Raw genomic sequence first — 15,960 nt, 5'->3', positions numbered from 1 at the left:
AAAGGGAGATTTTTCACATTTGTACTGTAATCAGCCAATGTGGTATTATCTCCTATGGTGTTGTAGTGCGAATGAATGATCTCATTCTGTGGGAATTCGAACCTTGTAATGTATTGTTTATCAACTTCAATTTTCTAAGCTTGATAAGGTTTTGAAGACAAACATGAGATGAGAGAATTGCCTAATAGGAAAGTCACATCAGCAAAGCTTTTACATATGCAAATGCTATCCATGGGGTCATGTCTAGCATTTAATATGTATGGCAATGACTGATTCTTACCTAGCAGGGGTACTACAAGACCACGCGGACAATTCGATTATAGGCTTAATTGGGAATAATATATTTTCCAGAACTGAAGGGACATTTTTTCCGGGGTGACTGGCGAGTCGGAGAGGGTAGAAGTTTCCGTTTGTTATAATTGACAAAATAAACAATCGGGCGCTTTTTCTTTCTATGACTTGCTTGGTATTTTGTGGATTATTGTTTTTTAGTTTTGGAAGGTATGCGATTCACTATTGAGCCTTAAAATTATTTTGCATCTGAATAGCATTGATATCGTCAAGTCTGCACCAACACCCTAATCCCACACCAAAATACCCTTTTCCTATCCCATGGCGTTTATGTGGTCAGCAAAGACTATTCAGCCATTACCCCTCCTTATCATCGGCTTTGGACTGACTTGCGCTCTCATTGCCCCACCAAATGCTGCAAAATGAAAATGAAAATGAAAATGAAAATTAAACATACATACATATGAACCATTAATTGACTTGTCCTTATTTTATGAATTGCGACAAATACCAAAGCTTGAACATTCGAAATTTGCAAATTTACTATTTAAACGTAAATTTGATGGATTCAATCCTACACAAATGTATTTTACAGATGGCTCTCTAATTGATGGCACCGCAGGTTTTGGAATATATAACTTATTTTCAGCTCATTTTTATAAATTACAATCTCCGTGTTCTGTTTTCATAGCAGAACTCATTGCTTTGTATTTTACTTGTAACATGATCAAAGATTGTCCGCCCAATTTTTATATAATATGTTCTGACAGTTTCAGTTGTCTGAGTGCTTTGAATACTATCAAATTCAATTTCAAATCTCATCATATCTTGTTGATGTTGAGAAAAATATTGTTTGATTTGCATTATGAAGGATATGTTATTAAATTTGTTTGGGTTCCTGCTCATTGTAATATTTATGGCAATGAACAGGCGGATTTATTGGCAAAATTTGGGGTTATGCGTGGACAAATTTATCATCGTGATATATTTCCTTCTGAATATTTTCCCAATCTGAGAAATTATTCTCTAAATGCTTGGCAAATCAATTGGAATTCTAGTGATAAAGGGCGATGGTGTCATTCAATATGTCCCAAGGTGAATCATTTTCCTTGGTTTAAAAATGTATCTGGGAGTAGAAATTTCATTTGTGCTTTTTCGAGATTGATATCCAATCATTATATTTGTAATAGTCATTTGTATCGTATCAACATTGTAGATTCAAACTTATGCGAATGTGGCTTATCGTATGAAGACATTGATCACATTATAATTAATTGTTCACGGTTTATTGCACCGAGGAAGATATTATTTGATAGCCTTTTTTCAATAGCAGGTTTTTCAATTCCTGTATCTATACGGGATGTTTTGGGCTTAAAAAATGAACATATATTGAAACTTTTGTTCAAATTTCTAAATGAGATTGCCTATTTTGTTTGATACTGTTCCCTTTTTTTTGGTATTCTTTATTTTCAGCCTTGAAGATTCGTTTCTGATGACCCCCTGACCCCTTCCGCTCCCCCATTAGGATTTCTGGATTTCCGGAGACTCGTTTTACGATTTGGCATGCTGCCCTCTTTCAAGATAGCGGCTCCGTTATGGTTCATTGCCGTATGAGCCTTTAGTTTTAAGTTATTTTTGTAATGTTATTTGAAAAGAAAAAGAGGTTTTGTGCCTCTTTGAGAAAGATTTCGTTTTTGAAATGCCGAAATCACTCAAAGGGGTTTTTCCCTCTTTCTAAATTTCAAGTTAAAATAAACAATAATAATAATAATGAATCGAATCCAATGAAATTTTAATCAACACTGTTGTAACGGCTGGTCCCATATTTGTTCCTTGTTGGCTTCTCCACAAGTTTCTCACCATTAAACCCACACGGAACTACAAATCAACCCAAATTTAAGTTGTTTTGACGCAATCCCGGTCTTCCGTGGAATAACTCAAATTTGCGTCAAACAGCTAAAGGGGTGAGTGAGTAGTTCTCGTTTGAGAGCGGCAAGAAAAATTAACCCACTGGTAAGTTATTTTCACCCAACGGAGGCCTCAAATGACGCAAATTTGGGTTAACTCAAGAAAACCCAAATTTGGCTTATTCCACGGAAGAGCAGCGGATGCGTCGGTGCTTCTCTCTTTGGTTTCGACAACATTGCGGTGGGGCGAGGGAGAAAACAACCCAACTTTGAGTTAAAACTAAAAGCAGTTTAGCCAAATTTGAGTTTTTAAAACTTATTCTTTGGGTTTTAATATTTTTCCGTGCACCTGCCAGTGAACCCATAACGCCTAGATCCAACCCTGGAAAAATATGTAACTGACAGCCTCACTGGTGGCTGCATCCTTAGTTGTCAGTGTTGAAGTCCACAGTTTATTGGATTATCACTCGTTCCAGTGCTCGCACTCACACTCATTGACAGCGATGTGAGTAAAGATCCCAACCAGGCTGAGAGAGTTGACCTAACTCTCTCTTTGAGGGGAAGTGTGGACATCTCTTTTAGCCGAACGGTTGAATAATTCGTTAAACTTCGGTTTTTAGAAATAATCTACCTATGCTTAACAAAACCAATCCAAACCGATAGAAATTCTTTTACTCCGTCGAAGACTGTCAAGATAGTGAGTGCGCGTCGTATAAAATTAAAATTAAGGTTATGTTTCAAAGCTAAAAGTATATAATGTGTTCTTGTGTTTTTTAGATAAAAGTTAAATAAAGTAAAGGACGTTACAAACGATATTAGTACGAATAAAACGATATTAGTACGAATAAAACGATATTAGTACGGATAGTGTGCAGACATAGTACGATCCGGTAAATGTGTTAGATTAAGCAAAAATTGTGTTAATGTGCTAATCGAGCGAATTTTTGTATCAGTTCGAACAATAGGGAAGATAAAGCCTGCCATCTACTATAGAAGAAGAACTAAAACAAAGAAAAGGTAATATAATCAACCCATTGTTCTTAAGTGGTGTACTTGTGGGGGTGTAAGTGGGGAACTGACCGTTTTAGTGCTGTGCTAATCATTCCGGATTAGGTCCATAACTGGACCTTTTCTTTTTCTTTTTCTGTGCCCGGAACCGCCTTCCGGAGCCTTTTCGCATTCTCGGCAGGACGACTCGAAACCACCACGTGTCGGGGCTCGGTGTCGTTTAGGACAGCGATTGACGCCATTTTGAAGCCTATCGTCCGATCTTCGAGGGCAAACTCGCCGACGCCATCTTGAAAAGCGGTCACGGCCACCACGTGATTGGCAATCACGGCCATTACCCTCGCGTCGTTTGCAGAAACCACCGACATCCAGCCATACCACCCCACCGTTGCTTTAAGCTGGCCAATCCGTCGGAATAGCACCACATCGGCCAGCCGCCGGAGTCGAAGCCGCCACGTTCGAGTCCGTCCTAGGACACGGCCGGCCGCTGGTCTCGATACAGCTTACCATCCAAGCCATCAACCTCCCACCAATCCGGACAACCCTTTTTTCCGCTGGCCAACCGCCGGGTCTCGAGGTCCTGGTTGGAATCCGCCGTCGAACCGACCGGCCGTCGGTACAGAAGCACCCAATCCGTTGGCCACGGGTGCACCGTTCCGTCCACCGGCAGTCCGCCTGGTCCCGAGGACTCAGCTACCATCATCTTCCGCCAAGCCGATCGATCTTCGGCCCAGAAGCCCCTCACCCGCGAGCCACGAGGGCTCCGACGTTTCACCGGCCAACCGGTCCAGAGCCTCGCTGAGTACATCACCTGCTACACCTGCTGTTGGAGAGCCCTCCAATGCTAGCAGCCCAGGAAAAAACCGCAAATACACCCATAAAAGCATGTTAAACCCACTGAAAATTTCCATGCCCCTCCGTGGGCCAATAAAAATTGTAAATATGTAAGATGAAATTTTGGTAGTTGGCATTTCTTTACGAACGCAAGCTCTACATTATACACATTTTGATTACCGGGATTCTACCGTGCCCCGATAAGGGTTCTCACCCTCGACCTTATTGGTCCGCTATAAACAAATTTCCACCTTGGTTCGGATTGCTTTATCGTTTGAACTTCAGGATCCGACTCCCGCCTAGGTGAGTGGCGAAGGAGTGTTGTAAGTATTTGTGGCGGTGCTAATCATAATAAGCGACCTGTGCTCAACATAATTTCCCACCCACAATTATCCCTCCGAGCAGCCGAGGGGATTACACTGTACATCAAACTGTTTTTAATTAGATTTTGTTTTAGATTTTATAGAGGCATTTTAAAATCTTTCCCTGTGTTATAGGGATAGGGATTTTTCAATACATCATCGCTTTTGATCTTCTTCTTTATGCAACATCAAATCACCAATAATATTAAACAAATGTTTAACATTTACATGGTTATCGTAATTAAATCAATAAAAATTATAAGCTACCAAAAAGATTATAGAAAATTATGAGTTACTATTTGTGTACATACCTTTGAAAGAGCCTCAGTTTCCAGAAGCTCAAGAAAGAGATTCAGTGCATTTCCATGTTGGCCCGTGTGAACTAGGTTTAACGCTTTCATATATTCCGCAACGATGATAGTTTCCTAAAAAGTGATTTAAAAAATAGATATAAATACAAATACAATATTAAATTTCTATATGTAGTTTAACCCTCTAATACCCTTTTTTTTATTTTGATCCAAATGTCACATTTCGTCTTCAAAAATCAATTGAAACATGTTTTGGAAAACGATACTTGATACGCGATTTTGTGAATTTTGGTTTTTTTGTCATCCATGCACTTGTCTTTTTCCTGGAAGCCTATTAAGAATGAGCCATTTTACGAGCCGTTCCGGATCAGCTGATCGCTCATTTCATAAATAAAAATTTATAGACTATACCGATTTTTAAGACGAAAACGTTTTGAGATTTTATATTTATGGTAAATACAGAGTGTCCATAAATGACGTAGCATTTTTTGGATGAATTTTTATTCCTCCCTCCTCCCTCGTAGCATTTTTCCCAAACCATTTAAAAGGGAGAAAAAAATAAAAAAATCAAATCAAATCCTCCATTTCAAATTCATTTCACTCCCCTTACTCAGAAATTTACTAAGTCCAAAAAGTTTTTTTTTTCAAAGAAAAAACAAAATTTGAGATAATACGCGACGCTTAATGCACTTGAAAGGCATTTGGCACAAAAAAATTTCGATTTCGAAATTTTCATGCATGGATATTTTTCGTGTTTCAAAACAGCCACACTTTGACCGCTTTGGGGAAACACTTAGGGCCGATTTCTTCACCCGGGCTTAAATTTTAAACCAGGCTTAGTAAAATCGCAGACAGACTTATTCAAGTTTGACTCAGCAGCTTGTGTAAAAACATAGCCGCCACAAATTGCCAAGTGGCAATCAGCGAACAGATGGCGTTAGGCACCCTACACACCAGTCAAACGGTTTGACCAACATTGGCTCCGCCCCCAGGTTGGTGGTTGAGTTGGTGTTGTGTTTGACCGTGTGTGATGCTGTTTGACGAACCGATTTGGCAGTTCGTCAAACCGATTTGACGGTTGATCGTTTGGTCGGCAAAAATCAAACCAGTTTGATTTTACTCAAACCAACGGTGGGCGGAGCCAATGTTTGACGAACCGATCGTATCGTGTGTAGCGTTGTTGCACAAACATAGTGCGATTTCAAATGGGAGAAGATGTTGGTGCAACCAAAGTGACATGTTGGTGCAACACGATTTGGCAGTTCGTCATACGGTTTCAGAAACATTCGCTGGTTCGACCAACCTGGGAGCGGTGGCAATGTTGGTCAAACGGTTTGAGTAGTGTGTAGGGTGCCTTAGCGACGTTCATATTCAATCGCTGCGTCAGGCACACACCAGTCAAACGGTTTGACCAACATTGACTCCGCCCCCAGGTTGATGTTGAAGTTGGTGCTAAGTTTGACCGTGTGTGATGCTGTTTGACGAACCGATTTGGCAGTTCGTCGAACCGATTTGACGGTTGACGGTTTGGTCGGCAAAAATCAAACCAGTTTGATTTTACCCAAACCAACGGTGGGCGGAGCCAATGTTTGACGAACCGATCGTACCGTGTGTAGTGTTGTTGCACAAACATAGTGCGATTTCAAATGGGGGATGATGTTGGTGCAACCAAAGTGACATGTTGGTGCAACACGATTTGGCAGTTCGTCATACGGTTGCAGAAACATAAGCTGGTTCGACGAACCAGGGGGCGGTGGCAATGTTGGTCAAACGGTTTGAGTGGTGTGTAGGGTGCCTCACATGTGCGTTGCGACCAACCTGAAACTAAAGATACTATAAGCAAAGATACGAAGTGTGATGATTGTTGTTGTCGATGATGATCATCCAATCATGACGATGATGCCGACGAGCAATGCTTTAAAGCACGTTTGACAGGTCTCCTGCTCGATTGGAATGACATTGACAGAAAATCTGGAATTCCAATTGGAACATTTCGTGTCTTTGCATATAGTGTCTTTACCTGAAACCAACAACTATCACCACGGTTAAAGACACTGTATGCTAAAGACACGAAATCTGATGATTGTTGCTATTGATGATGATTGTCGCGTCATGACGATGATGCTGTCGAGCAATGCTTTTAAAGCGCGTTTGACAGGTGTTCTGCTCGATTGGAATGACATTGACAGCAAATTTGGAATTCCAATTAGAACATTTCGTGTCTTTGCATATAGTGTCTTTAACCACGGTCGTCTTCCAGACTAAAGACACTATATGCTATATACTAGAAATCCTCTACATAGAGATGAGCGGAAGTTACATACGTTGATTTGGCAACGCTGCTTGTTTTGTTTACAACAGCTGCCAACACTTGCTACAAAGCTAGATGTTCAAACTTTGTGCGTGACTTCGTTGTGGTTCAAGTTGTTTTGTTTACATTTTCTAACTATGGTAGAATTTTTTTTTCAAAATTTTGTTGAAATAGCGGAGAAATCTAAGAAATCTGAAATTCAATGTAAAAGTGATGCGCTAATTATATCGGCAGAAGTGAAGCAAGAAGCGCAATGGAAGTTTTTTCGACAAGTGCAGCAACAAAAGTGTCGTCATAAGCATGAGCTTTTGAAAGCAGAATTAATAAATTTTTATCTTTTTACCCTTCTTACACCCATAAGAAGGGTATAAATATCGCTCGAAAAACCGACTTTCGATCCGAGGCCCGGAGGGCCGAGTCTCATATACCAATGAACTCAGCTCGACGAACTGAGCAAATGTCTGTATGTGTGTGTGTGTGTATGTGTGTATGTGTGTGTGTGTATGTGCGTTACAAAAAAAGTCACGCACGTTTCTCAGCCGTCTGTCAACCGATTTGAGTTCTCTTGGAAGCAAATGAAAGCTACTACATCCTAGTAGAACGCTTTTGATTTTTTTTTCGATTGGACGTTTGGTTACCGAGATATCTCTCGAAGAGTACTTATGAGTCATACTTCTAAACTTTTTAAGATTTTTGACCAAGTGTATCATAATAAATATTTCGGCCGTTTGTCAATCGATTTAAGTTCTCTTGGTACCAAATGAAAGCTACAGCATCCTAGTAGATCACCCAAAAATTTTATTGCGATTGGACATTTGGTTACAGAGATATCTTTCGAAGAGTACTTAGGATTTATACAACTAAACTTTTTGAGATTTTTGACCAATTGTATAATAATAAATATCTTAGCCGTCTGTCAACCGATTTCGGTTACCCTGGCACCAAATGAAAGCTACAACATTCTAGTAGAACCCTATACAATTTCGTTAGGATTGGACATTTGATTACCGAGATATCTTTCAAAGAGTACTTGGGAGTAATACAGGTTAACTTTTTGAAAGATTTTGGACCAAGGGTACCATAATAAATATCTCAGCCATCTGTCAACCGATTTGGGTTCTCTAAGCACCAAATGAAAGCTACAATAGCCTTGTATAAGGCCCTGAAATTTTATTTCGATTCGACATTTGATTACTGAGATATCTTACGAAGAGTATTTCAATAAATTCTTTCAATAAATTCTTTTTACCCTTCTTACACCCATAAGAAGGGTATAAATATCGCTCGAAAAACCGACTTTCGATCCGAGGCCCGGAGGGCCGAGTCTCATATACCAATGAACTCAGCTCGACGAACTGAGCAAATGTCTGTATGTGTGTGTGTGTGTATGTGTGTATGTGTGTGTGTGTGTGTATGTGCGTTACAAAAAAAAGTCACGCACGTTTCTCAGCCGTCTGTCAACCGATTTGAGTTCTCTTGGAAGCAAATGAAAGCTACTACATCCTAGTAGAACGCTATTGAATTTTTTTTCGATTGGACGTTTGGTTACCGAGATATCTCTCGAAGAGTACTTATGAGTCATACTTCTAAACTTTTTAAGATTTTTGACCAAGTGTATCATAATAAATATTTCGACCGTTTGTCAATCGATTTGGGTTCTCTTGGCACCAAATGAAAGCTACAGCATCCTAGTAGATCGCCCAGAAATTTTATTTCGATTGGACATTTGGTTTCAGAGATATCTTTCGAAGAGTACTTCGAATTTATACAACTAAACCTTTTGAGATTTTTGACCAAAAGTATCATAATAAATATCTTAGCCGTCTGTCAACCGATTTCGGTTATCCTGGCACCAAATAAAAGCTACAACATTCTAGTAGAACCCTATACATTTTCATTAGGATTGGACATTTGGTTACCGAGATATCTTTCAAAGAGTACTTGGGAGTAATACAGGTTAACTTTTTGAGATTTTTGACCAAGGGTACCATAATAAATATCTCAGCCGTCTGTCAACCGATTTGGGTTCTCTAAGCACCAAATGAAAGCTACAATATGCTTGTATAAGGCCCTGAAATTTTATTTCGATTCGACATTTGATTACTGAGATATCTTACGTAGAGTATTTCAATAAATTATTTTTTTTATTATATTCACTTGTTATCTTGCATTTGTTTTTGACCAGTCTATGGGAAATTATTTTTCAATAAATAATGCTGATCTCATACAAAGTGTATTCTAGCAGGTTATTGTTTTCAACAAAATTATAATTAACAAATTACAAATACACAGGAATTTTATGAAAACTAACAATATGTTAAATGAAAGCTTTAAATTTATATATTGTGGGAAAAATGCAAGAACTGTACAGCCAAAATAACTAGTTAATGCCAAAACTGATTAACTTAGTAGATGTATCATTTTTGTCCTTTCAACACCATAACCATGAATACCAAGTACTTCGGAGTTAATTTATTCGACTGATTAAGAGATATTAGACAAAGTGCATCTTGCTGATTTTTTTTATCCATTTGTTAATCGATTCAAGATTATTTGGCAGTTAACAAAAGATACAATATTCCAGAATATGAAAGCTATTTTTTTAACATTCCATATAAGATTCTTGGAGGTATCTGGCATTACTGGTAAGTCCATGGTCTATGCTATTTTGGGAACCATTTCACTAGATGTCAAATCCACAATATTTTCTAGAACTTTTGGCCAATCGCACAAAATAAATTTGCTTAATACGCATAATACAACAATATTTTTAATAAGTGTAAGAAGGGTTCTGTTCACCATAGGTGGATTAAATCGGGTTTTATTAAACATACATTGCCGCCAATATCTCGATATTTAAAATAAATAATTTTAAATTATTTAGTTCCGATTATTGCAATACCGTTCAAACGACGCCTTCCTACGAACGATAAGCATGTTCATTTGGCTCACACTTTGACAGTTCTCTCTGCATGATTGGCTCACCATGGCCGCCTCCGCAGATCTCTATAATGTAGGATTACTACTATATACACTATATGGATGGCGGGAACAGACCGCACGTGTTGCACGCTAATAATGGTTCCACATAATTTGTGCAGAGTGAATGACTTTTATTTAATGTCTAAAATCTTTTGCACAAATTAGCACAGGACTCGTGTAAACTATTTTACACATTATTACTTTTATTTTACATAGATTTGCTTGAATAAAACTGCATTTGGATGAACTTCACTCGCATTGGAAAATCTTTGTGAATGTGACGCAAATGTAGGAATGATTTTGACAGTGTTTGTTTTGATTTAATTTCTCGGTGGGTGGTGAATTGGGTGGCAATAAAGACACTGTATACTGTATACTAAAGACACTGTTCAGTTCGACAGTAGCCAAACTGAAGAAGCGTCTAGCAGTGGCGGCGACAGTTTACACCACGAGAGCTCCGCCCATCCAACCAACGACGAACGAACGACGACGACGAAGCGAGTGCTGAACAGCAAAGCGGCGATAATAAAATTGACGGCCAAACAGCGACCAGCGTCAGTATTATTTCATCCGTCGTCGAGACTACCACACAGCAGCGAAGCTGAAGCGAAGGGAGCTATAGCACGTGAAGACCGCATGAGACAACGAGCAGAGCCGACCGACGCGACGGTGCGCCAATAGCGTGATCGGCGCGTGGCCCCACCTTCGTGCGGGCTATAAATATAGTGCGCATCGTGGCAGCAGCATCAGTTTTCTGCGAAGCACCGAAGAGTGTACATCAAAGCTAAGTGAAGAGAAGATGAATATAGCAGTACCACAACGTAGCCAGCGCAGTACAGTTTACTGCCATCCCGTACATGGATTTGGTCCTTCGAGCCGGATGCTCGAGTGCGAGTGTCCGAATGTGATATCGACGGTGATCGGTGGTTGGATCGAATGAGTGGTGATTGGAGGCAAACACGGAGAAGATAGCAAAAGTGATTGAAAGACAAAGACAATAAGTGAACAAGTGACAGTGAGAACTAGAACGAACTAAAGTGAAGTGAAGTAAGCTAAAAAGTGAAAATGAAGCAAACACCAATGAAGTCGTCCAAGATGGCCAGCTCTAGTGAAGAAGATCTGAGCACTCTTGTACAGTTGCGTGGCATGGCACAAGGTAACATCACGCGCATCAAGAACATCTTGACCCAAGCCCAAGCGGACCAGGCTGAGCTGCCTTCCGCTCAAGTGAAAGTGTACGTGAAGAAAGTGGAAAGTGCCTACAACGAGTACCATCAGCACCACCAGCAGATAGTGGCGATTCGTCCTTCGAACAAGAAGGAGGAACAGAACGAGAAGTTCCTGCAATTCGAGACGTTGCACGAAGAGGTGTCCATCATGCTCGAGACCCTTCTCGAGGCTCAAGCCGCACCACCTGCGGCGCAACAAGTGCAACCACCGGCGAACCAGCAACCGTTGGTCATCCAGCAATCTCTTCCTCGTGCCATCCCCACCTTCGACGGGAGGTACGAGAATTGGGAACGGTTCAAGATCATGTTCCGTGATGCAGTCGACCGTACCAATGAAGCACCTCGAATCAAGCTGTATCACCTTGAGAAGGCCCTCGTCGGTGATGCGGCGGGAATCATAGACGTGAAGACGATTGCCGATGGAAACTACGCCCACGCCTGGGAGTTACTGGAGGAAAGGTTCGAGGATCAGCGGCGAATGATCGACATCCATATTGCTGGACTGCTCGGAGTGAAGAAACTTTCGAAGGAGGATTTCGGTGAGTTGCGATCCTTGGTCGAGTCTACCACTAGTCACGTGGAAAACTTGAAGTTCCTTGACCAAGAGTCAAGGAGCTCATTGTCGTCCACCGGATCGCACGTGCACTGGATCCTACCACGAAGAAGTTATGGGAGTCGACGATAAAGCGAGGAGAACTCCCAAACTACGAAGACACCATACAGTTCCTGAAAGACCGCGTCTCAGTTCTGGAGAGATGCCGCGATACGGATGAAGAAGCCAAGGCGCAGCGTACATCAGCGAAACGAGGTACGAAGAAGCAGGCGTTTTCCAATGCCTATGCCAATGATAATAAAATTGACGGCCAAACAGCGACCAGCTCAGTATTATTTCATCCGTCGTCGAGACTACCACACAGCAGCGAAGCCGAAGCGAAGGGAGCTATAGCACGTGAAGACCGCATGAGACAACAGGCAGAGCCGACCGACGCGACGGTGCGCCAATAGCGTGATCGGCGCGTGGCCCCACCCTCGTGCGGGCTATAAATATAGTGCGCATCGTGACAGCAGCATCAGTTTTCTGCGAAGCACCGAAGAGTGTACATCAAAGCTAAGTGAAGAGAAGATGAATATAGCAGTTTAAGTAAAATCTCCTGTGTTTGTATCTAGTCATCGCGCTTCTGAAACATCCCCGATTCCACCAAAAGAGTTGTTCAGAAATAATTTTCCTAGAGTTATTCGGAGCAACGGAGTTGTTCGGAAATTGTTTTCCTCCACACCCAACAGCCTTTATCAAGGCTCAAAGAGTTGTCAGGTTGCTGCTAGCCGGTCTAGTCCAGCTCAACCACCGAGGCTTCATGAGGCGAAGCCAGGCCAACGTCCGGCCATCATCCCGGGAAGGAACGCGAGGGTTCCTGCTCCCACCCGGCTCGGTTCCTGAGCGGAACGCGAGCACCACAACGTAGTCAGCGCAGTACAGTTTACTGCCATCCCGTACAGACACTGTATGCTAAAGACACGAAATCTGATGATTGTTGCTATTGATGATGATTGTCGCGTCATGACGATGATGCTGTCGAGCAATGCTTTTAAAGCGCGTTTGACAGGTCTCCTGCTCGATTGGAATGACATTGACAGCAAATTTGGAATTCCAATTGGAACATTTCGTGTCTTTGCATATAGTGTCTTTACTGTATACTGTATACTGAATACAGTGACGATTCGTTCGTTGAGAGCTCGTTAGATGGGCTGTCTCGATGGTTGAATGTTCACTGGTTGGGGCAAAACCCAACTAAAAAGCACTGTCAATGTCAAAATAGATGTCAAAACGAGTTTGACGTCTGACCGCCGTCGCATCACAGCTCCTGTATACAGAACGTTTACGCAAGTATGTGAGTGTTCCGTGACGTATTTCTCGTCACTTGCGTGTGTCTAGAGCATTTTGATCAGTTGTCAGTTGCCCCAACGAACGAACACGATTCGCTAATCGGGGCGCAGTCGTGACCCAACCAGCGAATCCGGACTGTAGAGGTAATAAACTATAGAGGGAGAATGTCGCTGGCGTCGCCGCCGCAACATCTCTTGCTGGCGAAGATAGGGAGGGATATAAGTGTCAAAGCGCAAAAGTATGCAGTTTGACAGATAGATACCCGGGATATTAACTCTATTGTATACTGTGAATGCGTCAACAATAAATTGTTTTGACAGGTAGGGTGTGAAGCTAGTGTGAAGCGTAAGCCTTCAGTACACGCTTTGCCCAATGAGCAAATATTTGGCAAAATTTGACAAATTTATTTGTCATACGTGTACTGACCAAATAAATTTGCAATAACATTGTTGTGCAAATATTTGCCTAACTTTGTCACGACAAATATTTGCTAATATTACAAATTTTCATTTTGTTTTCATTTTCATTTTGCAGCATTTGGTGGGGCAATGAGAGCGCAAGTCAGTCCAAAGCCGATGATAAGGAGGGGTAATGGCTGAATAGTCTTTGCTGACCACATAAACGCCATGGGATAGGAAAAGGGTATTTTGGTGTGGGATTAGGGTTGGTGCAGACTTGACGATATCAATGCTATTCAGATGCAAAATAATTTTAAGGCTCAATAGTGAATCGCATACCTTCCAAAACCAAAAAACAATAATCCACAAAATACCAAGCAAGTCATAGAAAGAAAAAGCGCCCGATTGTTTATTTTGTCAATTATAACAAACGGAAACTTTTACTCTCTCCGACCAGTCACCCCGGAAAAATGTCCCTTCAGTTCTGGAAAATATATTATCCCCAATTGGGGTTTTAAATTTTAAAAAATGTATTGTTTTTTTGATTTTATATGAAAGAGCACCTTTTTCTGAGCCACTGTGTTTTTTTTTCAGATTTTTAGCAATTTATTTTGATACCAAAAATCCATTTCAAAGAGACTTTTTTGAAATCACCTTTTGACAGCTGGACAACTGCTTGACAGCTCCGCCCAGTACAAAATACAACGAGGGGTGATTCGACAAATCGCTCCCATACAAACTTCAAATTGATTTTAAAATAGGTTCCCGGGCACCAAAATTCTTGAAAATTTGGATTTCGACTTAGTTTCGCATGTAGATTCAGAATATGGAATTATCTCAACAGCGCTAAAAAAGCCAATTAAGCCTTTAATCGAATTGTCCGCGTGGTCTTGTAGTACCCCTGCTAGGTAAGAATCAGTCATTGCCATACATATTAAATGCTAGACATGACCCCATGGATAGCATTTGCATATGTAAAAGCTTTGCTGATGTGACTTTCCTATTAGGCAATTCTCTCATCTCATGTTTGTCTTCAAAACCTTATCAAGCTTAGAAAATTGAAGTTGATAAACGTTACATTACGAGGTTCGAATTCCCATAGAATGAGATCATTCATTCGCACTACAACACCATAGGAGATAATACCACATTGGCTGATTACAGTACAAATGTGAAAAATCTCCCTTTTCCCCCTATCCGCAACCCGGGGACGCGCCCTGTTGGATTTCGAAAGCCTCGGAGAATATTACAAACCTTCAATGGCATTCCCATAAACTAACCCACATTGCCCATTCAGGGGTCTGACTGGGCCTATTACCCTCCCTCAGTTTGTAATATTCTCTCCAACTTGGAATTATATTTTCCCGGCACATAAATGACTTCGACAAATGTTCGATATACTATGCAGCGTCATGATCAGTATAACTATATCAGATGACTTGGAGATCTGATTCTTACAGAATTGTTTGCCATTGATTATACATTCAGCTATTCTAATCATTACTGCAAAGGCCATCGACCACATGCCTGAAAACAAAGCTTCCTGGAAGATATAATTCAAGCCCAGGGATATTTGCTAATATTACAAATTGAGCACTTTTTAAATAAGGCAATATAGCAAATATTTGGTCATGTTTGCAACTCCGATCAGTACTCGAGTGGCAAACATGTGCAAATGTGAGTTTGCCAATAGGTGAATCCGAATGGTCCCCCATTGTAGAGGCGCTGAGTGAGATAGGGAGAAAATCGTTTGTTTACATAAAAAATCAACCTTTTTGTCTTCAAAATTTACTCATATTTTGCACCGATAGTTGCTATTTTCCATTGGCAATGGCTTCTAATATCATCATTCTCGGTGCCCACGCCGACAGACATCGGATTGGTCAGCTAACAAAAAATCCGGGAGATCGCCCGCCGGAGACATAGCAAGAGCTCCTCAAATTAATCACAGAAATTGTTCGTAAGTACCTACCGGATCTAAGCGCATCTGAAAGAGAATCAAATTTTCTTTCCGAAAAGTGCTCGTTTGTTTCTCCACGATGGGGAATTCGATACGAAAAAGTGAAAAAAGTGCACTTTTCCTATGCTGCGCCATGGAAAATTTTAGCGGAGCCCCTTTTTTCATAGGGTTCTCATTCCTGCCACCAGATGCGGAAGGATCGTTAGCTTCCGTTGGATTTACCTATAGGTAAATCCAAGGGAAGCTAACGATCCCTCCGCATCTGGTGGCAGGAATGAGAACCCTATGAAAAACGGGGCTCCGCCAAAATTTAACATGGCGCAGCATAGGCAAACTGCACTTTTTTCACTTTTTCATATCGAATTCCGCATCGTAGAGAAACAAACGAGCACTTTTTGGAAAGAAAATTTACTTCTCTTTCAGATGCGCCTAGATCCGGTAGGTACTTACGAACAATTTATGTGATTAATTTGAGGAGCTCT

General features: G+C 41.0%; 2 protein-coding genes across 2 annotated transcripts in view; one reads left to right on the top strand and one right to left on the bottom strand.

The window, feature by feature from the left end:
- Window positions 1-15,960, top strand: part of LOC134292216 (uncharacterized) — a 352,332-nt gene that overhangs the window by 144,229 nt on the left and 192,143 nt on the right. The gene's annotated exons all lie outside the window — the stretch shown is intronic.
- The window catches only part of LOC109416430 (uncharacterized), a 188,738-nt gene that overhangs the window by 134,430 nt on the left and 38,348 nt on the right, over window positions 1-15,960 (bottom strand). Inside the window, exon 2 of the mRNA XM_062861194.1 lies at window positions 4,714-4,827. Within this exon, the coding sequence (XP_062717178.1) occupies window positions 4,714-4,827 (114 nt within the window). The remainder of the gene's footprint in view (window positions 1-4,713; window positions 4,828-15,960) is intronic.

This window comes from Aedes albopictus, chromosome 3 (assembly GCF_035046485.1).
Source record: "Aedes albopictus strain Foshan chromosome 3, AalbF5, whole genome shotgun sequence".
In the NCBI taxonomy this organism is placed as follows: Eukaryota; Metazoa; Arthropoda; class Insecta; order Diptera; family Culicidae; genus Aedes; species Aedes albopictus.
This window is presented reverse-complemented; position numbering and strand designations above follow the sequence as displayed.